The 23,870-nt window shown below is 39.2% G+C and overlaps 2 protein-coding genes and 1 long non-coding RNA gene across 5 annotated transcripts in view; 1 reads left to right on the top strand and 2 right to left on the bottom strand.

The window, feature by feature from the left end:
* On the bottom strand, positions 1–19,460 carry LOC118215436 (membrane-spanning 4-domains subfamily A member 4A-like). Of its 3 annotated transcripts, XM_035396241.1 has the most exons (8): positions 10,246–10,401; positions 8,128–8,291; positions 7,809–7,919; positions 7,339–7,395; positions 3,092–3,247; positions 2,749–2,862; positions 2,070–2,147; positions 4–1,544 (listed from the first exon to the last, which is right to left on the bottom strand). In XM_035396241.1, the coding sequence occupies exons 1-8, from the start codon at positions 10,340–10,342 to the stop codon at positions 1,458–1,460; spliced, it is 864 nt and encodes a 287-aa protein (XP_035252132.1). In that variant the 5' UTR covers positions 10,343–10,401; the 3' UTR covers positions 4–1,457. The 3 variants fall into 3 exon arrangements, with proteins under 3 accessions (XP_035252142.1, XP_035252132.1, XP_035252150.1); XM_035396251.1 differs by lacking the exon at positions 2,070–2,147 and having other exon boundaries at positions 1–1,544; positions 10,246–10,518; XM_035396259.1 differs by lacking the exons at positions 7,339–7,395; positions 7,809–7,919; positions 8,128–8,291; positions 10,246–10,401 and adding exons at positions 18,572–18,628; positions 19,060–19,170; positions 19,389–19,460 and having other exon boundaries at positions 5–1,544.
* Positions 1,003–23,624, top strand: LOC118215494. Its single transcript, XR_004762830.1, has 2 exons — positions 1,003–1,068; positions 23,501–23,624. It is a non-coding gene; the product is annotated as an uncharacterized LOC118215494 (long non-coding RNA).
* Positions 13,937–23,870, bottom strand: part of LOC118215408 (membrane-spanning 4-domains subfamily A member 4A-like) — a 50,680-nt gene continuing 40,746 nt past the window's right edge. Inside the window, exon 9 of the mRNA XM_035396202.1 lies at positions 13,937–14,338. The gene's annotated coding sequence lies outside the window, so the exon portion shown is untranslated. The remainder of the gene's footprint in view (positions 14,339–23,870) is intronic.

Genomic DNA, 23,870 nt, shown 5'->3' with positions numbered 1-23,870 from the left:
TTAAGACGTTGATATTCTTTATTTGAGCAGATGGAGATGATGAACTCAAGGTTGGAGAAAACCAACAACAGGGAAACAGAACAGATCAGTAGCAGTCAATCACTCACTCCTACATTTACATTCTGCAGACTTGGACTTTTGCATAATAAACACTTAAGACTTGTTAAAATATTTTCAGTATGATTGTCAGTAGCTAAATCTTTATTTCATTTATGCAGCCCATGTGATCAAGAATGAGTTCAATTAGAAGGGTTCTCTCCTAATGACATCAGCTGAGTCATAGTCATATAACACATTAAGTTGTTGGATGTCCAGACTATTCAGATACACCTACTTAGATCACGTAAAAAATTAACAATGTGACTGTTTTACCTCAAGAATATGCCAAAGCCTTTGGCAAGAGTAGGAGGCATATGAATTGAGAACAGGATTATCGCAAGGCCAGCAGTTATGCTGCTGATGATATTCATTCCAAGTGCTCCTTTTACCTGCAGAAAAGGCCAGGATGTCATATAATGCACATATATAATTTTAAACAGACGGGTGACAAATTAAAGGAAAAACCACAATAAAGTGTCTAAGTAAGGTGTTGGGCCACCATGAGCCGCCAGAGCAGCTTTAATGCGCCTTAGCATAGATTCTACGTTTAGCATAGCGAAGTCTCTGGAACTCCACTGGAGGGACAGAAAACCATTCTTTCAATAGAAATTCCCTCATTTAGTGTTTTGATGATAGTGGTGGAGAGTGCTGTCTAACACATCGGTCCAAAATCTCCCATAGGTGTTCAATTAGTCTTGTGTTCCTGTAATATGCCACGATGCATTTCCCCTCAGCCTATATAACAAAACAGTTATAATTTAGAAATACAAACACTGAAATTTATTCAGTTGTGTCCTATTTCAAGAAAATCGTTTTGCAATTTGTGATTTCATAATCTTTATGAGATTAGGTTGCTGCTGGTACAGAAATCAATGCTGTTATGCTGGATACGTCGCCGCTGGCCAACAGTGTAGCAGTAGTACATAGTAAAAACACGGCCATTCAAGAGTTAGAACAATACAGACACAGGTGGTTGGCTAATGACACACCCAGCGCTGGCTCATGTGGCTCTAAAATATTTGACCCGCAACCCAAACATGTGTTTTCTCCAAGCAGCTTTTCAGTATAGGAACAAATGTTGTGTCGAAAATACGAAAATACATATTAGCCATCCTAACTGTAAGGAGGCCCTGCTTTATATAATTGGTAATATACATAACAAGATTTTTTGTAAAATACATGATGCCGCTGATAAAAAAAAAAATGTATAATGGAATGTTATGAAAGGTGATAAAGACAAAGTAGCTAATCTATGTCTGCTATTTATATGGAAAATAGGAAGATTATTTATTGTCTTGAAGGTCTTGTAGGATTGAAAGAGAGACAAACATCTATACAAACATGCCCTCTGATCTCTTTCAAGGAAGGACTTCATCATATTGAGGAGGCTTCTCTGTTTGCATGCTGCCCATCACAGTTTGGCCCAAAATGGGTGAAATTGTCGTCTTTAGAAAGGAAAAAGAGAAGGAACGATAAAGGTTAATAAAGAAAAATCACTTTACACTAATGCCAGCAGGAAGTGTTTCTGCACGACAGCAGTTTGAGTTCAACAGTGGAGAGGACATACCTGTCTGATACAGTACATTGAACATTCAGTCTGTATTTAGTATTTAGTCTTGAGTCTGCGTATGTTTTTTTATGTAGTATGACTGTTAACTTAGGTTTCCATCCAACAAGAGACCAGAAAATGAAATCAACCATCTTGCTGCCAGCCTTTAACTTTGCTGTAACTTTAGAATAATTTTATACTGAAACACCATCTCTGTATTTTTCAAGCATCACCATTATATTCACATCAGCACATCTAGATATTATGTGAAATGCTTGGGGAAAACATCCAGAGGAAGAGCAGTAGAATAGTCTTAAACCAAGGATAAAACAAGATAAAAACTGAAAAGGCCAATCACCCAAGCATAAGAGTGAGATCCATTATCTGTGGTATACAGGTAGTGAGATAACAGAGTTATTACCTGATAAGTATTTGGTGCTGTGCTGAGAAGATTTTCTGATGCAATTTGATTGCTTGTGGGTGCCATATATACCACTTGCTATAATAATAAAAAAAACATGAAAAACTTTCATCAACAAATTTTCATCATATATAGAGTACTTAAGCAGCTGCAAAAGAAGTGTGATGCTCTCTCTATTTAGATAAAGCTCACAATAGCAATGTCATACACTTCAGAATTAAGTGAAGGTAGTTGATGCATGGACATCACAATCCAGGAGTATGTGCTCCCAACCACTGTTGCCCTTTATTGATAATATCTTTCTCAGAGTTCAATGTGACATCACTTTAGACACGGTTACTCATGAAACACCAGCAAGCAGAGCTTTCAGCGAACATACCCCAACAATCACCACTCTTTCATAATCACTGAGGTCCTGTCTACTGGCCTGCCCAGCATTTTTGTACATGATCCTGAAACTGCTGGGATGTTAACTGTTTTATTAACTCAAGGCACACATGCGGAAATAATACGGAGACACCTGCTTTCAGTATATGTTGTGATTGCCATTTATCCATGTTTTTAGCCACTAACTGTATTTTCATTCTTGCAGTTGTAATGGTTCTCTGGACCCATCATTCAACAGACCGATGCAGCACTCTGCTCAACAAGGCAGCCCAGATTGTAATGTAGATCTCACCTCTGTGGAGCAGTCACACACTGCTCTGCAGGCGAATGCTGACACACAGATGGAGATGATGAACTCCAGGATGGAGAAAACCAGCAGCACTCCTGTCATCCCCTGTGACCTGGTCTGTGAAAAGAGAAATGGAGAACAGATCAGTGGCAGACAATCATTCATTCCTACATTTAGCTACATTCTGCAGATTTGGACTTGTGCATCTTTATTTGTTTTGCTTACAGAGCCCGTGTGGTCACCAGTGAGTTTAGTTACAAGTCAGAAAGATTCCCTCCTAATATCCAGACTATCCAGAAACGCATACTTAGATCATGTTAAAAATAAAAAAATGTGACTGTTTTACCTGAAGCGCACATCGAGTGTCATCGTAGTAGGGAAATGACTCCTCACTGCCATAGCAGTAATATCTCTTCATAATAACAAAGTCCAGAGAGAAAAGGATTATTGCAATGCCAGCAGTGATGGTGCTGATGATGTTCATCCCAAGTGCTCCTCTCACCTGCAAAAAAAGTCGGGATTTAATATAATGCTCATTAAGTATATAGTATATATAATGATTGATTTACACACTATATAACCAAAATATCTGGACACCCCTTGGTCTGGGGCTGTTTGTCATGGTTTGGGCTAGGCCCCTTAGTTCCAATGAAGGCAAATCTTAATGCTACAGCATAAAATCACATTCTAGATGATTCTGTGCTTCACCACCAGTTTGGGGAAGGCCCTGTTTCCGCATGAAAATGCCTCCAAGCACACTGCGATGTCCATATGTAAAAATGGTTGTTGAGAATGATGTGGAAGAACTTGACTGGCCTGCACAGAGCCCTGACCTCAACCCCCTGTGAGCCAGGCCTAAGTGCCCGACCTCACTAATGCTCTTCTGGCTGAATGGACGCAAATCTGCAATAGATGCAGCAATGCTTCAACATCCAGTACAAAGATGGGGGGTTATAACTTAAGAGGAAAGTTTAATCTAAAAAAAACGTGTTCGTACTAGTCTGAAGAGTATGTGTATTTCGATTTGTGGGGTGAATTTGCGGAATGGTTTAGATATTGAACCCAAGCAAAGTATAAATATAAACCAGTTCAAGAAGATGTACAAAAAATATTTTTGAGAGGTACAGGGAGGAGGAATGAGGAAGGGGCCTTGTTTCTCTCAGGACTAAGATGCTCGTTGTTGATGATGTTGTTGTTTTTTTTTTTTTCTATGAGATTGTTGGGACATGCTGGATGGGCACCTGCACGATGATTATGAATGTGTACATTTGATAAACATTAAGGTAATTATTTAAGTTGTATATGATGAACTTGAAGGTAATTATTTATGCGTATATATGATAAACAAGAAGTTCACCATTTAAGTTATAGAAAAGGGGTAGGATCTTAAAAGTGTATACTTCTACCTACTACTTTTCGGACATGTAATATTTATTTATTTTGTTTATGGAGAATTGGCTTTACATGTTTACTGTTCATTTTATTGGTCATTCTTTTTTTTGTGTGTTTGTTTTCTTATTTATTATTTGTTACATGTTCAAAATAAAAAGAAGAGTGGAGGTTGTTATAACAGCAAAGGGTGGACACCAACTGCATATTAATTCCCATAATTTTGAATTAAATGTTGGATGTCGGCGTCCACATACTCTTGACCATGTAATGTGTGTATACATATATCTCATAAGAAACACGTTTTCAACGTACAAAAATGCCAAGTTACTCACACATACAAGACATACACCGTCTATAACTCATTCATTCAGACTGCCAAAATTGACTTGAAAGAATTGAGGAAATATTGGGTAGCATTGCTTTGGAATACATCGTATTTCATTTCGGTGAGGCAAGATAGCCTATATTGTTTGTAGTACTGTAACTTGGCGTCATTTTGATATCAATACTTTTAATGGCAGGCATGGGTTTTGGCAGTCTGAATGAATGAGTTATAGACGGTGTATGTGTATGTCTTGTATGTGTGAGTAACTTGGCATTTTTGTACGTTGAAAACGTGTTTTTTATGAGATATCATTTCTTTTTGCAAAGCGTTTTATTTTGAGAGTGAGAAATGCGAAGTGACCCTGTAAGAAACAGTTGTGGATTATGGCTATCCTTGTGTGAATTTGTACAGTCTGATGAGCGTGTACCGTTTAGGAGTTTCGGTGTGCAATACATGTAAAACAGTGGCTGTGACAAAGGGTGCGATGGCGTAAGTGTAAACGCATCGGAAACGCAGGTGAAATATGGCCAGTGTATGTACTCATGGATTTGACGGCCATCCAACGAGCCTTGATTGACGAAATAATCAGCAAGCCCATATAATTAGAGCTCCTTAGGTCGCAACTTGTGTATCCTTCTGTCCAGCTCTGTTGTCTGTTATTTCGTGGAGATGCGCTTTTAGTGTTTGTAAGGTTTATAAGGCATTTTTATGGGCTTATCTGCAGGTAGGAATCCTCTTCGCTGTTTTGCTAAGCTAGAACGGAAAACTTGATAGTGGAGAATAGGAGCAGACGCATATGTCCCAGCAGGCTTTGCATATGAGAAAATAACAGCAGTGTGAGAGAAATTAGGATTAGGAGAAATGATGAAATTTCATAATTGAAACAATATGTTTTTAGCAGAATGGGCATGTAGGTGAAGGTTGACATGATCACAGACTATAGTGCGAAGTAAATGAAGTGACCATGAGCGAGCTTAGTTTCCTTATCGAACGGTATATATAACAGTCTGTATAAAGTATTAGTTGTTAAAGCGGAGGGTTAAGTAACGTGTGAAGTCTATTGCACTGATGTGCTTTTCTCATGTTCAGTAGTAGTTATAATTATGAGTGAGTCATGATTTTAAATGTAATGTTTCAATGGGGAGTTGTAGAAGGTACATATGTAGTAATTGTTTGTATGTGGCTAGATAGAGAACAGGGCGAGGTAACATGAATGTAGAAACGTGGCATTTGCTGATAAGAAGGTTTTGTACGGTAGCCAAGTGAAGAAATTATCTGCCTGAGGGCGAGGCGGGATTCAATCCTTGAACCGGAGGCTTACCAGTCTGTGACTTTGTTAATGCAGCACCATGACATAGCTACGCAATGCGTGAAATATCATTAGCAAACCTGTCCGTGATTTTAAAGAAGAACACAGGCCAGTAAGCACAGAAGAGCTCCCGTTGAATCCATATGGCTTTGCAATATTGTAGCCGGTTAATAACTGAACGTGCAGACGGTACGTCATAATGCAGTGTATACGTTCAGTGAACGGCGGGTAGATATGGTGCAAAAGCAATAACTGAGAAGTAGTTAGACAATTATTAGTGAGGGTAAAAGCAGGTTAAAGAAACATGTTCCTAGCTGGGCTTGAACCTAGGACCCCATGTTCCCAAAACTGTAACCTTGCCCACTAGGCCACAGGCAGACTAGCTGTTTAAACTGGAAATGTTTCAGAGTAAAAAGGTATGGGTATTTTGCGTGTGTATGCAAGTTTTTGATTGGGTTGTGTAGATGAATATTTGGTTGGTGTCGGTAAAATGTCCAATGGGGAGACATGTTGTTAGTGGGATAGGCAGCAGGAAAAATAAGCATGAGAAGAAGAAGAAGAAGGAGAGAACACAAAATCCCCTTAGTTTGGGGCTTTATTGTGTGGACATGTGAAGTTGTTTATGAAATCTGTCTGTTGAAATGGGGTCAGAATGTATAGAATTTAATGTTTTTAAGGGCTGAGTGTCTGTGGCTGTTGTGGTTATTTCTGTGGGGAACCCTGAAGAGTGCCAAACTCTCGGTGCTGTATAGGTATGGGGCATGCCCCCGCCAAGGCGTAACTTGGCAGGATGGCATACCTGCCATCCAAATAAATACAGAATGTGTACTTCAGAGAACTTCTGCTGGAAAACATTAGGGAAACTGACTACAGTTGAAAAGCTGTCATCATGAGAAACTGATGTAATTGGCCAAATTTGAATGACCATATTCTCTTCAGATTGTAAGATGAAAACACAGGGCCAAGTTACATCAAATAACTAGGAAACATTGGGTAGTATTGCTTTGGATTAGGGTTTGTTTAATTTGTGCAAGGTAAGATAGGCAGTATTGTTTGTTGTAACTTGGCCTCATTTTGATATCAGTACTTTTAATGGCAGGCCTAGATTTTGCATGTTTTAATTAATGACTTATAGACAGTGCTTTGTATGCCTGAGTAACCTGCCATTTTTGTACATTGAAAATATGTTTTTGTTGAGATTCTGGTCGACCTTGCACAGCAAGAGGACTAAACAATCAGGGCTCAAATTCCTGTTCATATAAATACACATGAAATGTAATGTCAACATCAAATATGAAAGTTTCTCGTCTGAAACAACACACACCCACACCCATAAGATGTCACAACTGGAAGTTTAGAATTGTTTGCCAGTGAAGTTGGTGTGACTGTGCTCTTAGGATTGATGTGTTTGAGGACATCTTGTGTAGATAACATCACAGCATGTTCCATGACCACTTCCCAAAATAAATATTTACAGTCAGGCGGCTCTTGAAATGATAAATCAGGGCTAATTAAATCTGTCAGTAAATATCTGAATGGTCACATCCAGTCAGTGATCAGAACTCACCCGGCATTTGTTCAGTTTGTTGTTCGCAGCAACACTCAGAGCTCCTGAGGAAATGTACTGAGGGGAGATCAAAAAAAGGGAAATGAACTCACTTGAGTTGGGAACTTTGTGTCCTCAGTCCTCAAATTCACCCACTGCTTTAGTAAGCATATATGAAAAAGAAATATTCTGCAGAGAAAGACACTACTAACAGCGAAATACGACATTATTTGCATGTTTTAGAATGCATTTTATTCCAGTCACAATTTCTGAACCCAGGATAAAATTGGCAATCAATCCAGGCATGAAGTGTAAAATCGCACTTAAATCAAGCTGAGATCGAATTGTCACCTGACTAATGAACACCTGGGACTGAAGCACAATCATCTAATAGAGGATCAGTGTTTTGTCCACATTGTTTATACCTAATAACCCAATACAGTTCAGCAAAAAAAATTTTAAGCAGGACGATTGTTAATGAAAGAACTTACAATAAGCGCTCCCCAGAAAACAATCCCAGAGTAAACACCAATGCTGTCAGCATAGACGGCCATTGTGATGCCAAATAATATGTTCAGCACTCCAATCATTATTTGCACTGTCTGTAAAAGACAAAAAACAACAAAAATGTTACCAGCTTGTGTCTGCGTTTAGATAATTGCAAGACACTGAATTTTACAGCAGTGTCTCCTAATGTCAGTGTCTTTCTTATAGAGCTTTTCCACAGACAGTCTGGGAATTGCTGCTGCTTGCAGGTCCCTCTCCAGAGGGAGAGAATGGCTAAATGCAAGAGTAGAGCAATGATCTTACCCCCAGTGCCTTTGGATCTCCTTTCAGAAACTTTCCCAATGCAGAGGAAACATGTGAGGTAGTGCAGAAAGCTGGTGCAGTAGGACCACTTTGCTGAGGGTACACCTGGGTGACGACCACAAATCCACTAGCTGCTGAGCTGGCCATTTTACAAGTAGTGCCCTCTGTGGGAAGAGGTGGATAAAGGAAGTGGAGGTATAGTTTTACATTACATGATCATCACCAAGTTTGATTTCGCAAGTAATATTTACATTTGGTAATTAAAAATTGTGGTCTGTCCATTTCTCTACACATCATTGTAAATGAGGTTATACCATTTCAAAAATGTACTGAGACAAATCTAATCTTCTAATCTATCTACTCTTAGTCTGACGATAAATTATCAAGGGCAGAATTGAATATTTATAATAATAATAATAATAATAATAATAATAATAATAATAATAATACCTCAGATTTATATAGCGCTTTTTTGAGTACTCAATGTTAACTCATTTAGTATAGCCAACATGTATTCTTGCTCGAAACCAAAACTTTGCTCTGACTTGACTGCAGATTTGATTTTATAGACTAACAATAATTATCCAAGAAATCTGATGAAACTTTTTTTTTTTTTTACTTTGAAACTGGAGTGGCTACCAGAAGAGGCTTAATCTATAACCATAGCAGTGCTGCAGGAAGTGGTGTTGGTGGGCCAGCAGGGGGCAATCTTCCCTCTGCTTGAATAAATGCTCCAGTGAAGTGATGGGGACACTATGCTGTAGGAGATGCTGTCTTTTTGATGAGACGAAAAACTGATGTCCTGACTCACCGTGGTCATTAAAGATCCCATGATACTTGTAAAGAGTAAATTGCCTAAATTCTCAACTTGCCATCTAATAATTCCCTGATATAATTGGTTAAAAAAATGTTATCTCCCTCTCAACCTCGGCTAATGTGTGGTGAGCGTTCTGGCGCACAATGGCTGCCGTGCGTCACGCAGGTGGGTGCTACACATTGGTGGTGGTTGAGTTCCCCCTCATCATTGTAAAGCACTTTGAGTGTCTGAAAAAGCGCAATATAAATGCAATGATTCATTCAATCATAACATTTTCAAGGTAAAAATCCTGCATAGTGTTCCTTTAACACAGGGGTGTCAAACTGAATCGCAAGGGAGCAGCAATGTCTGCGGGTTTTTGAGTTTTCCTTTCAACCAGACCGCCAATTAAGGCCTTGAGAACCACGGTGTGTAGCCAACCAATGACTTGTGCCGAGAACACCCCAAAAACTAGCAGACACTGCGGCCCTCCAGGACTGGAGTTTTACACCTGTTAACAACATAGGAGATGTATTTAAGAACTATAAGATGAATTACATTTTACCCGCGCTTACCAGCAGGGAAAGCCTACCACTGACTCCGGTGAAAGAGAGTCGAAAGTAGAAATGTATTATGAACAATTCATAGTTTAATATGGCCGTCATTTAAGGGTGATTTAGTCGTGCCATTCGTTTACGTATTTTGCGAGTAAGAAGATAGGCAGTTTTACATGTTTACATGCTACTTCAAGGTGTTGTTAGCTATTATGTCAAAGAAATATAATGTATTTCAGAGCGAATTTCTTTGGCAGTCGCTGGCTGGATTAACATTAATTGTAAATGTTTATTACGCTCTGGTGGTTATGCCACTTTCACATAGCTGGCTAAACCAAGGATATTTTTACAAGACAAAATTATTTAAAACCATCTTTTGACACATCTTGCACCTCTCCTTATAACATCTACCATTTCCCTAGGTGTTGTGGTGTCCAAATAAACGAATAACACAAAACGTTATACATCTACATAAATAACACGACAAAATCTTAACAGTTAGGCCAACGAAAAATGAATTGTTCGGAAGCAAGACTGTCGCTGGGGACAAAATGTTATGAAACACTGTCAGGGATAATGCGCATACCAAGTGGCAGTCATGGATTTCGTCTTCGTTAACAAAAGCCAACCTTAAAATTACGCCCCATCACTTTAAGTGTTCATCACCGTTATAATGCAGAAACACCTTCTCAAAAATATACGCAATAGTGTAGCCTACATGAACCAAGCCTCAAATTGAAAACGATGTTTAAGGAGTAAGCTTCTTACCGTTCAAATGAGCCCAGAAATTTTTAATGAGCAAGCTTCTTACTGTTAAAATCAGCCCAGGAACTACGCAGTAAATATCCAACGTGAACGCAACCATAGACCACTGAACTGTTCATTGCCCGGGACCCTAGCCATAGACCCTCCTCTTCCAGGAAAGCGTTGCTCCAGACAGATCACCCCCATAGTTCCCGTTTATTCTTGGTCGCATGGTATCTTGTGCAAGATTACTTCCTGTGGGAGACTAAGAAATATACAAACTGTTCGCACACAGCAGAGACATATGCATATGAAAGAAATCGACTCGCTCTGTCCAGAAAAAGACGCACATGAGTAATTAAACAGACATTTCACTTTTCGGGGTTTCTAGTATTATTTCATTTTTACCGTGTTTTAGCTATATATGGCCCCAAACAGTTCCGTTTTGTGATAAAGGCTATTTAATCTACTTTATCTTAGATAAATGAATTACGACCTGTCGACATTACAGTGGTAGGTATTGCTACGGCATTCAGAGGTTCATGTCATCGAACGGGAAATTAAAGTAATTCCAAAGCAGCTGGTACAGCGACGGCAATGCCTCCAGGTGCACGCAAAATTTTTGAAGGGACACAATCTCACACAAGCAAAATGCGGGTGGTTTATGTGCATATTACAAATATATCTTCTTCCGTAATTTTTTTCTACTTTGTTCCTAAGAGTGACAGTATTACACTTCCAGCAGTAATAACAGGCCTACAAGGTCAAGTGGGAAGGAGGGGGTGGTTGGTGGGGTGGCTGGAGTGATTGTGGACAAAGAGTGACAATAAATCTGTTTCAGTGGGAACGGAACATACCCACAAACATAAAAACACTTTAAGCAAGAGTCAGTCCAGGGTGCTAGCCTGGCTGATGCACAGACCAACGTGGTACACTGCAAATCAACACATCAGCGAAGCTATTAGGGTGCCCCTATGGTAGAAAACACACACTTAGTTTTTTGCCACAAGTGTCTTGTGACCTTTTTTGCCCAAATGCCACACCCACACGAGTGTTGATCAGATCAAATTCCGATCTGGTGTGACCTTAGGGAACAAATGAAACATGTTATTTGTACCATAGGGGTGTTACACCGAAATCTGTGACCCACCGAAATCTGTGACCGCAGAGGCCGCTGTTGCACATTTTCTGCATGGGTGCTGTCGAGAGTTTTGTGAATATATCTTTAAAGTAAAAATATTAAAATACATTTATGTTTTTTAACAGTTTAGTTTTGTGTGTTTTCTGTCACTTACTCTGATGACAGCCGTCAGAAATGGTGACCTCTGTGTTGCTGGCTCTCTGCTGATCCCAGACATGAATACCTTTGTGCAAATGAATGTGAGAGGATGACACATCACCTGAAAACATTTTGTTTGGTGTTTGACTCATTTATTGTGAAGGTACAGTGGGGTCACACATTCTGACGACTACTGATTTTAAGATTAGGTAATGCAAATGTCACACTGTGCATGCAGGCACAAATAAACACATTTTTAGAAACAGTTTATAGTTCATTTCATAAATTGTAGTAATAATAAAAATAAAACAGATTCTAAAACATTTTTTTAACTTAATTTATTTTATTTACTTTCTACTGACAGATACCATGCATGGGGTGGTCAGTATGACCCGCTGGCACCAACGTTGCCTCTTTCTCCACAAGAAGCAATAACAACCAGCGATTACAGGCACTGGACAGGGAGCGATGGCAATCCAATGTTTAGGAGTAGCTTACGCCGTCTACGTACACGCTCTTCTTCATGCCTGTTCTCGACAGCACACATGCAGAAATGTGCAACAGCGGCCTCTGCGGTCACAGATCACGGTGAGTCACAGATTGTTTGGTTGCACAAGAGACCATAACTTTTTATCATCGGAAGGGGCATCCTAATGAGGTACTTGCATGCTTACTTTTTGCCCTAGAAGTGCCCCTCCGGTTCCCCTATGGTTGAGTAAATACGCTTAGCCCCTAAGTTCCTTGTGACCTTAGTGCAAAAATAATGCATGGAAATGTCCTATTAGGATGCCCCTTTGCATGTAAAACTGAAGGTCTCATGCGCTACTGGGGTGCTCCTATGGTAAAAAAAAATAACATACTTAATTTTTTCCGTGATGTCACACCAGAGGGGCACTTGAGCTGATCAAATGCCACTCTGGTGTGACATTAGGGCAAAAATAAAACATAGAAGTGTCGATTTAGGGCACGGATCTACCGTGGATAAATAAAGGTTTTAAAAAAAGGGGGGCACTCAGATCAAAAAGGGCAAGGGCAGTCACCCCCCCTGAACACCGCCCATCTTTTTATACACGTCGCACCTCATATTATAAAAGCTACCATTTGCCTCGAGGCGTTCTGTTGTCAACATAAACAAATACCACAGACTGTTAAAATCATAGCATACAAGGCGTACAAAAAGGAGAAAAAATTTGAATTCAGACCGCCTGGAAGGAAATGTTTTCTAAAATAGATATTGTCGGGGATAATACTCACGCCATGAAAGCTGCAGTCATAGCTTTCTTCTTCATCAACAAAATCAAACGTGTAAATTACGCTCCATTACTTTGAGTGTTCTTCATCATTATAATACAAAAACAACTCATCCATTATTATAATAAAGTTGAGGCCAAAGGTTTACATACACCCAAGCTAAAAATATTCTAAATCAATTTTTCACAACTTTGCACATTTCATGTTACCATACTTTTCTTTTGGCAAGTCTACTTTGTTCACATCGGAAGTAATTTTAAAACAATCGATTAGAGACAGATTTATTTCAGCTTTAATTCACTATATCAGAATTCCAATGGGTCAAAAGTTGGCATACACTTTGTTACTATTTGGTAATATTGCCTTTTAATTACTTAACTTGAATCAAACGCTTGGGGTAGCCTTCCACAAGATTCTCACAAGCCTCACCCTTTTTCCTCCATACATAGCGCTGATCATTATGGTCAAACTGTTCATAAAATCATAAAAATGTGTGGTGTACACCAAAAGAACGGCACAGGCCTCACTGCTTGACCCCGACCGTGAGGGGGTCCATTGGCTCTATAATGCTGTGGGGGGCATTATCCTGCCATGGTTTGAGTCCACTAATCAATACAAAGTTATTCTGATTAATCACCTTTATCCTATGATAAAACATTTCTATCCTGATGGGAATGGTCTCTTCCAAAATGACAATGCCCCAATCAACAGGGCACGAGGGGTCACTAGATGGTTGGTGAGTGTGTAAATGATGTGAATAATATGCTATGGCCTTCGCAGTCACCAGATCTCAACCCAGCTGAACGCCTATGGGAGGTTTTGGACCTGAAGGACATGCAAGTGAAACTTAAAAAGAAAGAAGCATCGCACACTCTGTTTACTCCAATGCAGATTTTTATCTCCAACATTTCGGCAGCAAGCTGGGTCAGGGCTGACAAAGGCAGCTTGCTGCCGAAACGTTGGAGATAAAAAAAATCTGCATTGGAGTAAACAGAGTGTGCGACCCTTCTTTCTTTTTAAGTTTCACTTGCATGTCCTTCTGGTCTGTACCTCACTAAAACAAGGTGTGCGTTTTCTTTTTCACTTTTGAAAGGACAAATGGAAACACACCACATCCCATTAGTCACAATAAATTCCTTTTAAATTGCAGCCCGTGGGTAAAAAAAAACGGAGAGGTCATTTGGATCGGTTGTCAAACAGACTGGTCCGCTGTTTCTGAGAAAGATTTGAATAACAAAAAGCACATTTTAAAATTTTTACATTTTTTTTCTAGGTACAGTGTGTCCTTTATACGTCAATACAAATGGATTTTTATTCCATGGCTACAGAACAAATGCAACGTAAAAACATATTAGCCATCCTAACTGTAAGGAGGCCCTGCTTTATATAATTGGTAATATACATAACAAGATATTTTGTAAAAAGAAATGTAAAAAAATGTATAATGGAAAGTTATGAAAGGTGATAAAGACAAAGTAGCTAATCTATGTCTGTTATTTATGTTGAAAATCCGAATATTATTTTTTGTCTTGAAGGTCTTGTAGGATTGAAAGAGAGACAAACATCTATACAAACATGCCCACTGATCTCTTTCAAGGAAGGATTTCTTCATATATAGGCATGTTTGCATATGTTTGCTTGCTGCCCATCACAGTTTGGTCCAAAATGGGTGAAATTGTCATCTTTAGAAAGGAAAAAGCGAAGGAAAAAAAAAGGTTAATAAAGAAAAATCACTTTACACTAATGCCAGCAGGAAGTGTTTCTGCATGGCAGCAGTTTGAGTTCAGCAGTGGAGAGGACATACCTGACTGTTACAGTACATTGTACATTCAGTCTGTATTTAGTATTTAGTCTTGAGTCTGTATATTTTTTTATGTAGCATGACTGTTAACTTAGGTTTCCATCCAACAAGGGACCAGAAAATCAAATCAACCATCTTGCTGCCAACCTTTAACACCAGCAAGCAGAGCTGTCGGCAAACATACCCCAAAAATCACCACTCTTTCATAATCACTGAGGTCCTGTCTACTGGCCTGCCCAGCATTTTTGTACATGATCCTGAAACTGCTGGGATGTTAACTGTTTTATTAACTCAAGGCACACATGTGGAAATAATATGGAGACACCTACTTTCAATATATGTTGTGATTCCCATTTATCCATGTTTTTAGCCACTAACTGTATTTTCATTCTTGCAGCTGTAATGGTTTTCTGGACCCATCATTCAACAGACCGATGCAGCACTCTGCAGAAAAAGGCAGCCCAGATTGTAATGTAGATCTCACCTCTGTGGGCAGTCACACACTGCTCTGCAGGCAAATGCTGACACACAGATGGAGATGATGAACTCCAGGATGGAGAAAACCAGCAGCACTCCAATCACCCCCTGTGAAAAGAGAAATGGAGAACAGATCAGTGGCAGACAATCATTCTTTCCTACATTTACATTCTGCAGACTTGCATAATAAACACTTCAGACTTGTTAATATATTTTCAGTAAGATTGTCAGGACCTACATCTTTATTTGTTTCACTTACAGAGCCCGTGTGGTCACCAGTGAGTTTTGTTGTCAGAAAGATTCCCTCCTAATGACATCAGCTGAGTCATAGTCATGTAATATATTAGCTTGTTGGATGTCCAGACTATCCAGATCATGCTAACATCATGTTAAAAATAAAAAATGTGACTGTTTTACCTGATGTATAATGTAAATATTGGAAAATGGGTGGTGAACGCCCAATTGAAATGGATTGCTCTTCGATATACAGATTACTGCAATGCCAGCAGTGATGGTGCTGATGATGTTCATCCCAAGCGTTCCGCTCACCTGCAGAAAAGGCCAGGATTTAATATAATGCTTATGTATAGTATATATAATGATTGATATACACACAATATAACTGAAATATCCAGACACCCCTTGGTCTGGGGCTGTATTACATGGTTTGGGCTTGGCCCCTCAGTTCCAGTGAAGGCAAATCTTAATGCCACAGCATACAATCACTTTCTAGATGATTCTGTGCTTCCCCAACAGTTCAGCGCTAAAAATAATAATTGTATATTTGGTCACCTAAAGTTATCTTTCAGAGATAATATGTTATTTCTCTTTCGAAGAAAATATTATAGTGAAGTAATGCCTGGACTGCGGCTGTGCTGCCAAGCGGGCGGCTTCACTCAATTAGGAGCTAATGACTCTCACCTGCGTGGACTCTGGCAAGTCTTTAAATAGAAGTCAGAGCCAGGCGCATGGGGTTGTGGGGGTCATATTCTAGTGTTTACGACCTGTGTGCAGCAGACTTTCGACATACAGCCCTCGCCAATTATTCTGGCCACACTGCTTGTGTGGTGTGAAAAATCTGGAGTGCTGTGGACCAAACTGGTGACGCCTCTTCCAGTGTTGGCCGGCACTCAAGCTCAGACCCCGAGGAGGGTTCTTGTCAACAGTGGCAGGGAAGTTTTAATCTGTTTAATTGTGTCTTTTTGTCCCGGGTTTTTACTTGTGTTTGTGCCTTTAATAAATGGCAGTGCAGGAGGGAAACTGCATGGGGCGGTCGGTGGTTGGGAAGAGAGTACTAGGCTAGCCTACCGATTATTTCCGACAGTGGGGTGGTAGCCTACTATAACAAGATTGTAGTGTGCATTCTCACTTAATATTCTCACTTTGCTACGTGTGCCTATGATTATCATTCTTACAAGTTCAACAGTGCACTTGGCTGTGCGTAGTGACTGCTCCGTACCACAGCCTATCCGGGCTGCCCGGTGGGGTTTTCACCCCGATTTGCCCTTGACCAGCAATAAATAAAGCCTATTATATTTTTCCATATTCCGTGAGGTGTGTTCTCAACTTCCTATATATCTGGACCTTACCGGTAAAAACGTGGTGGCAGCCTACCATTATTTCTGGTCCCTTCTAGTAGGGTTTATTACAATATAATGATTTACATACTCCAACAGATGGAGCTTTATATTGGGATGGTAGGTATGCCATCCTGCCAAGTTTTGCCTTGGCGAGGCAGCATGCTTGGTATGGCAGATATCCCATCCCACGAAGTTATGTCTTGGTGGGGTGGCATGCCCATACCTATACAGCACCAAGGTTTCCTACAGAAATAACCGCAGTTACCACAGACTCTCAGCCCTTAAAACATTCATTTCTACCTTCTGACCCCATTTCAACAGACAGAACTCACAAAAAAATTCACACGTCCACACAATAACGCTCCAAATTTAGGGGATTTAGTGTTTTTTCCTTCTTATTTTTCTTCTTCCTGCCTGATTACATCATCAATGTCCAAGACCACAAATAATATGTCTCCCCATTGGACATTTAAGGTACATCAGTCAATAAAAACATCGGATGCACACACAAAATGACATATATAGAAGTGCACTCATTTAAAACTGCTAAATTTTGCCATTCCCACATCTCTATCAGTGGTGGCACACTGAGTGGCACTTTTGCATGTGTGAAAGGAAAGGTTTGCATCTCCCCACGGACTCATGAAAACCTTTCACTCATTATACTACCTTGCTAGGTCACTCAAAATAACACATCATCTCTGCAGGAAACACATTTATATTTCTGAAATACACATAAAATACATCCACACTTTAGACAGGTCTGCTTTCGGCATTTTAACTGAGTTTAACGTTAGCTACCTTGCTAACAACATGACAGACCGACTGTATTAGTTGTGCAGACTGCTGTGAAATTCATGAGCACTAAAATCAGGCAACGTTACTAGTTACTTCACAGCAGGTATGTCACAGGGGACAGTTGCTGCAGCCAATGTTATGAAGAACGGTAGGACTAACTACTAGTCAATTATTAGTCAAAAGTCCTTTTAAGATATCTACAAAGAAGTTATGGATATCTTGAAACGATATTATTTTGGAGATATCTTCAATTATCATTCTGTCTAGTCAGAATACATTTATAGATATCTTCTATTATCATTTTGACTAGCCAAAATGCTGTTGTAGATATCAAAAACTGGCTCCGTGTACGCATTCCGCGTTCTACAAACGCAGCGACCACCATGTCAGACCAACTTGAACCAGAGTCAAGCATCTTTGTCAGGGTTTTCAATGCTGCGGCCCGTGCGAGAAATGAAATGTTAACTTTATTTTTTTAAAACAAGACGAACTGTTTCACCCCATCTCTTTCTACTTTGTGGAATTTTCTTACTTTTTTTTAGAGAACAGAAACCGCCATTTTTAAACCACAATTGATCACACCAGGTTTGCAAAACATTACATTTACAAAATATTTATATATGGCAGACGCTTTTAACCAAAGCAACGTGCAATAAATGTATACTGAAGGTTGTTGGAAAAACTACAGCACATATGACCAAGTTATCCCATCAATGGATTTTTTTCTTCCCTGACGGCACGGGCACATTCCAGGACGACAATGCCGAGATTCATCGGGCTCAAATTGTGAAAGAGTGATTCTGGAATCATTTTCACAAATGAATTTGCCACCACAGAGTCCTGACCTTAACCATTGAAAGTCTTTGGGATGTGCTGGAGAAGACTTTACGGATTGGTTCGACTCTCCCGTCGTCTATACACGATAATGCAATTCTGGACGGAAATAAGTGTTGTGATGTTGCATAAGGTTGTCGAAACAATGCCATGATGAATGTGCACCGTAATCAAAGCTAAAGGCGGTCCAACGAAATATTAGAGCGTGCGATTGTTTTTTGGCCTGGCAGTATATTTACAGGCAGCTGCTCTGGAAATGATAAATCAGGGCTACTGAAATCTACCAGTAAATATCTGAATGGTCACATCCAGTCAGTGATCAGAACTCACCAGGCATTTGTTGAGATTGTTGTTAGCAGCAACACTCAAAGCTCCCGAGGAAATGTACTGAGGGGGGATTAAAAAAAGGTAAATTAACTCATTTGAGTTTGGAACTTTGAATTTTCAGTCCTCAAATTCACCCAATACTCCAGTAAGCATATTTGAAAAAGAAAGTTTCAGTAAAGAAAGACACTACTAACAGCAAAATACTATATTCTTTTCATGTTTTAGTATGCATTTTAATCCAGTCACAGTTTCTAAACCCTGGATTAAATTGGCATTCAATCCAGACATAAGGTGAAATATTTCACCTAAATCATGCCGAAATCGAATTTTCATCTGATCAATGACACACCTGGGACTGAAGCACAATCATCTAATAGAGGATCAGTGTTTTGTCCACATCGTTTATACCTAATAACCCAGTTCAGTTCAGCAAAGATTTTTTAAGCAGCAGGATTGAACGAATGAATGAATGAATGAATGAATGAACTTACAATAAGTCCTCCACAGAAAAAAAGCACAAGGTAAACACCATTGCTTTCACCAGAGGTGGCCATTACGATGCCAAATAACACATGCAGCACTCCAATCATTATTTGCACTGTCTGTAAAAACAAAAAAACAACAAAAATGTTACCAGTTTGTGTCTATGCTTGGATAATTGCAAGGCACTGAATTTTACAGCAGTGTGTCCTAATGTCAATGTCTTTCTTACAGAGCCTTTCCACTGACAGTCTGGGATTGCTGCAGCAATGACTTTGCTTGCAGGTCCCTCTCCAGAGGGAGAGAATGGTAAAATGCAAGAGTTGAGCAATTATCTTACCCCCAGTGCCTTTGTATCTCCTTTCAGAAAGTTTCCCAAAGCAGAGGATCTGGCCATTTTACAAGCAGTGCCCTCTGTGGGAAAAGGTGGATAAAGTGGAGGTACAGTTTTACATTACATGATTATACCCATGACTATATTCTTCTTTTCTTCTTCGTTTTTCTGCCTGATTACATTATCAATGCCCATAGACCACAAATAATATGTCTCCCCATTGGACATTTAAGGTACATCAGCTAATAAAAACATTGGATGCATATGCAAAATGACATATATATAGAAGTGCCCTTTGATGTCATCTCACCGAGTAGTGTGTCTGCCTGTGATACTTTTGTCTGACTGACAGACTAGGTTCAACCTCGCGTTCAGTTGACCACTCTGTTTTCAGTTTTCGCAACACCGTAAACTTTCTTGCCCGCAGTTACCGGCTCATGTTACAGAATTTTAAACTCGGCGATTGGATGTTTCATGTCGAAGTGCACCATGGGAGTCGTAGTTAACCTATAAATCTCCACACACATTTGAAAATCGCCAGACGCATTTGCAGATCTCTGCAACGGCAGAAATGTAGCAAAAATCACGTGTAAAAAGACAGCCAATTGAGAGGCCAGCTTGAGTTGTAACTGATGATATAGACATTAACAGATCTGTGTACGCATTTACAGATCTGTGTACGCATTTACAGATTTATGTATGCATTTACAGAATGTGTACACATTTACAAATCTGTGTACGCATTTACAGATCTGTATACGCATTTACAGATTTATGTACGCATTTACAGATCTGTGTACGCATTTACAGATTTATGTATGCACTTACAGAATGTGTACACATTTACAGATCTGTGTACGCATTTACAGATCTGTATACGCATTTACAGATTTATGTACGCATTTACAGATCTGTGCACGCATTGACAGATCTGTATACGCATTTACAGATTTATGTACATATTTACAGATCTGTGTACGCATTTACAGATTTATTTACAGATCTGTGTACACATTTACAGATCTGTGTATGCATTTAAAGATTTATGTAAACATTTGCAAATAATTCTGCTACAATAATAGCCCCATAGTAGTGTAACCACAAAAATAAGACAAAAACGTTGGACAGTGGCTGCACACAATGTTATTTAGAACGGAAGGACTAACTAATTAACTTGCACACACATCACATATAGGCTACTTCATCACGTGCAACATGTCGACAATCTTATTAAGCAAATACAACTATTTATTTCTTCAGTCTACTTCATAATACTGCGTACAACCACTTGCCAACATTTTGTGTGTGTGTGTGTGTGTGTGTGTGTGCGCGTCTGTGCGTGCATGTGTACTACAGTTCTATATGTTGGCTAGTGTTGGGCAGAGCTACTAGATTAACTAGCCTATGTTTTCTATTACCATGTGTGTACTTTCTATTTCTAAAATCAAGTAGCTACAATTGTAGACTAGCTGTACTGGCATGAAAGTACGTTTGTTACACCAGCATCATTTATTGACTCAGAAAATCCCAGTTTACATTTAAAACCCCATTGTCCATCGGATATTAAAAGCAAAACCTAAAATGGACCATTCAGACCAAAAAGGGCAGGTGCCTCCCCTGCACCCCATTTATTAATTAAATAGTAATTATAAATGTATATTATGCTCTGGTTATGCCACTTTTACATAGCTAATGTCAGCTACGCTAGGAAGAAAATGTTTTCTTAAGTAGTTATTGTCAGAGATAATATGCACGCCGTGGAAGCTGCAGTCATACCTTTCATCCTCATCAACAAAATCAAACCTTTTAATTACGCCCAGTTGAGTCTTCTTCATCATTATAATACAAAAAAAAAACAAATTCTCAAAATAATACACAAAATAGTGTCCACAAACCAACGTCAAATTGAAAACAATTTCTTAGGTGTAAGCTTCTTGCTGTTAAAATTACCACAGAAACCTCACAGTGAACAGTTTGGACGCAGCCACAGACCCTCCTCTTCCAGCAAAACTCAGTTTCAGACCACAATGATTTCCAATGATTTTTCAATGAAAATTCAATTCACTTCAATATTTGACTGATTTTCATTGTTCACATTCAGTAAATACAGATCAATAGTGACTGGTTGGATCCCCCTCTGCACACATGGATATTAAATACAGTATTTTACAATATGTACAATGTCTAACTGTTTTGTGGAGTGGCATGTTTAGGAGAAACAATTTATTATGAAGTTCATTGATGAAAATAAAAAGTATGTAACATACTGGTGAAATTTCAATATCTTTCATTAGGAACTTAACTTTGTAAATTCAGTGAAATGATAGGACCTTATTCCACTCAGCTCCGCATAACTTCAACTAATAATGCTCCGCATAACTTCAACTAATAAAGAAAAATAACATCAGCAAGACAAAAAATGTAGCCATAAAATCCAGAAATAAATGCAAAAAGAAAACTTCCAATTCACTGGGCTTTAATACAAGGCAGAGGGAAAGAACGAAAGAAAAAAAACAGCAGAATACTTTCCAGCCAAGAACTGGGTAAAGAGTTCACCCCCCCCCCCCCCCCCCCCCCCCCCCCCCTAATAACGGAACACTCCTAACTGAGAAATGATAATGGAAAAGTTCTAGCCAATAGTGGCTACATTTAACATCGAGTATATATGTCAGGCAGTGACAACATATCACATTTGCCATGGCAATTCTTTTTAAAGGTAAGTAACTTTCTTTTATAGGTGCACACATTAGCAAATATAACTTTCATTTTTATGGGTGGACACATAACCAAATAAAAGCCTGATTTGTACATATAGCTTTTAAAGAGTTTCCATTGAATTGATGCCAATGCTGATTGCAAACATACGTATAAATGAATTCAATTCACACAGCTTTTTCGTGGTAGGAGTGCTTTCTACCCCACTTTGATTGCTAGTTCCATTTTAACTTTCATATGATGGGCCAGATTTGCTTGTGACACATAAACCAATCTATTCATTGACAATTGTAATGACTGAGAGACCTCATTGACTCCCCCAGATCATTACAAAACATATGAAAAGTTCAGTCAGCATACATAAGCATTTGGGTACTAAGCATTACCTAAAAAATATAAATGCTATTCCTTTTATTGAGAGTATTTCCCCACTCCAGTCATTTGCACCACCAATGAAAAACTGTGTGCATTGACACTTACTGATACATCAAAACGAGGGAACACACAATAACTTGCACATTTGAGCTGGAAACGGCTCAAACAACTCCTCATCGGGATGTTGATAGGACCGCCACTAAATACTAGAGAAGAAATACAGTAACACTCCCCCACATTTATTCACATTTTACCTTTTAATTATGCTCATTTGAGTCTTCTTCGTCATTATAATACAAAATCAACTTCTCAAAATAATACACACAATAGTATCCACAAACCAAACGTCAAACTGAAAACAATGTCTAAGGAGTAAGTTTCTTACCTTTCACAAACGAGCCTAGAAATGTTTAAGGTGTAAGCTCCTCACTGCTAAAATGAGCACAGAAACCACACAGTAAACATTGTGGACGCAGCCATAGACCCTCCTCTTCCAGCAAAACTTAGTTTCAGACCACCATGATTTCCTATCTATCGTCAGTCACATGGTATCTTATCGGAGAACGCAAAGTGTACGTGCTGTTCAAGACTGTGCCCCTCTTAGACAAATCAGGTCGCTCTGTCCAGAAAACAATGCGAGTGAATAGCCTAATTAGAGAGTAATTTCACTCACACACACACACCACACACCACACACACACACACACACATTCACTACTCAATTCATGAAGCACTGTCAACCCCACAACCACCACTAAGCAATAGTATCTTGATTCCAAATTAAAATACAAAGCCTACATAATCCTTGCCTATTAAATAATAGGCAAATGGCAAGGCAAAATATGAACAACCCCATGTGAGTTTCAGTCAGCAGGTTAACTATCAAATATGAGATGTAGCCACTTAAGACGTTGATATTCTTTATTTGAGCAGATGGAGATGATAAACTCCAGGTTGGAGAAAACCAACAACAGGGAAACAGAACAGATCAGTAGCAGTCAATCACTCACTCCTACTTACAGACACAGGTGGTTGGCTAATGACACACCCAGCGCTGGCTCATGTGGCTCTAAAATATCTGACCTGTAACCCAAACAGCTGTTTCCTCCAAGCAGCTTTTCAGTATAGGAACAGATGTTGTGTCGAAAATACAAAAATAGCAAAACTTAGTTTCAGACCACCATGATTTCCTGTCTATTGTCAGTCACATGGTATCTTGTGGGAGAACGCAAAGTGAACGTGCTGTTCAAGACTGTAGCCACATAAGACATTGATATTTTTATATGAAGAAATACGCCCAAACAACATTATTGGCACTACTAGTTACGCTCATTGTTGAAAACCATAGTTTAAAAAAAGCTGTTAAATAGTTGCTCTTTGTCCTTTCGACTACCAGAT

Source organism: Anguilla anguilla, chromosome 1, assembly GCF_013347855.1.
Source record: "Anguilla anguilla isolate fAngAng1 chromosome 1, fAngAng1.pri, whole genome shotgun sequence".
Taxonomy (NCBI): Eukaryota; Metazoa; Chordata; class Actinopteri; order Anguilliformes; family Anguillidae; genus Anguilla; species Anguilla anguilla.
The sequence above is the reverse complement of the archived record's forward strand: the minus strand, read 5'-3'. Positions and strand labels throughout refer to the sequence as shown.

Excerpts from the sequence above, each read along its gene's own strand:
- LOC118215436 (XM_035396241.1), bottom strand. The coding sequence starts at position 10,342 with ATGGTTGCGTTCACGTTGGATATTTACTGCGTAGTTCCTGGGCTGATT. Across the intron at positions 7,920-8,127 it reads GAGATCCAAAGGCACTGGGG|ACAGTGCAAATAATGATTGG; the intron begins GTAAGATCATTG and ends TGTCTTTTACAG. Across the intron at positions 3,248-7,338 it reads ACAAACTGAACAAATGCCGG|GTGAGAGGAGCACTTGGGAT; the intron begins GTGAGTTCTGAT and ends CTTTTTTTGCAG.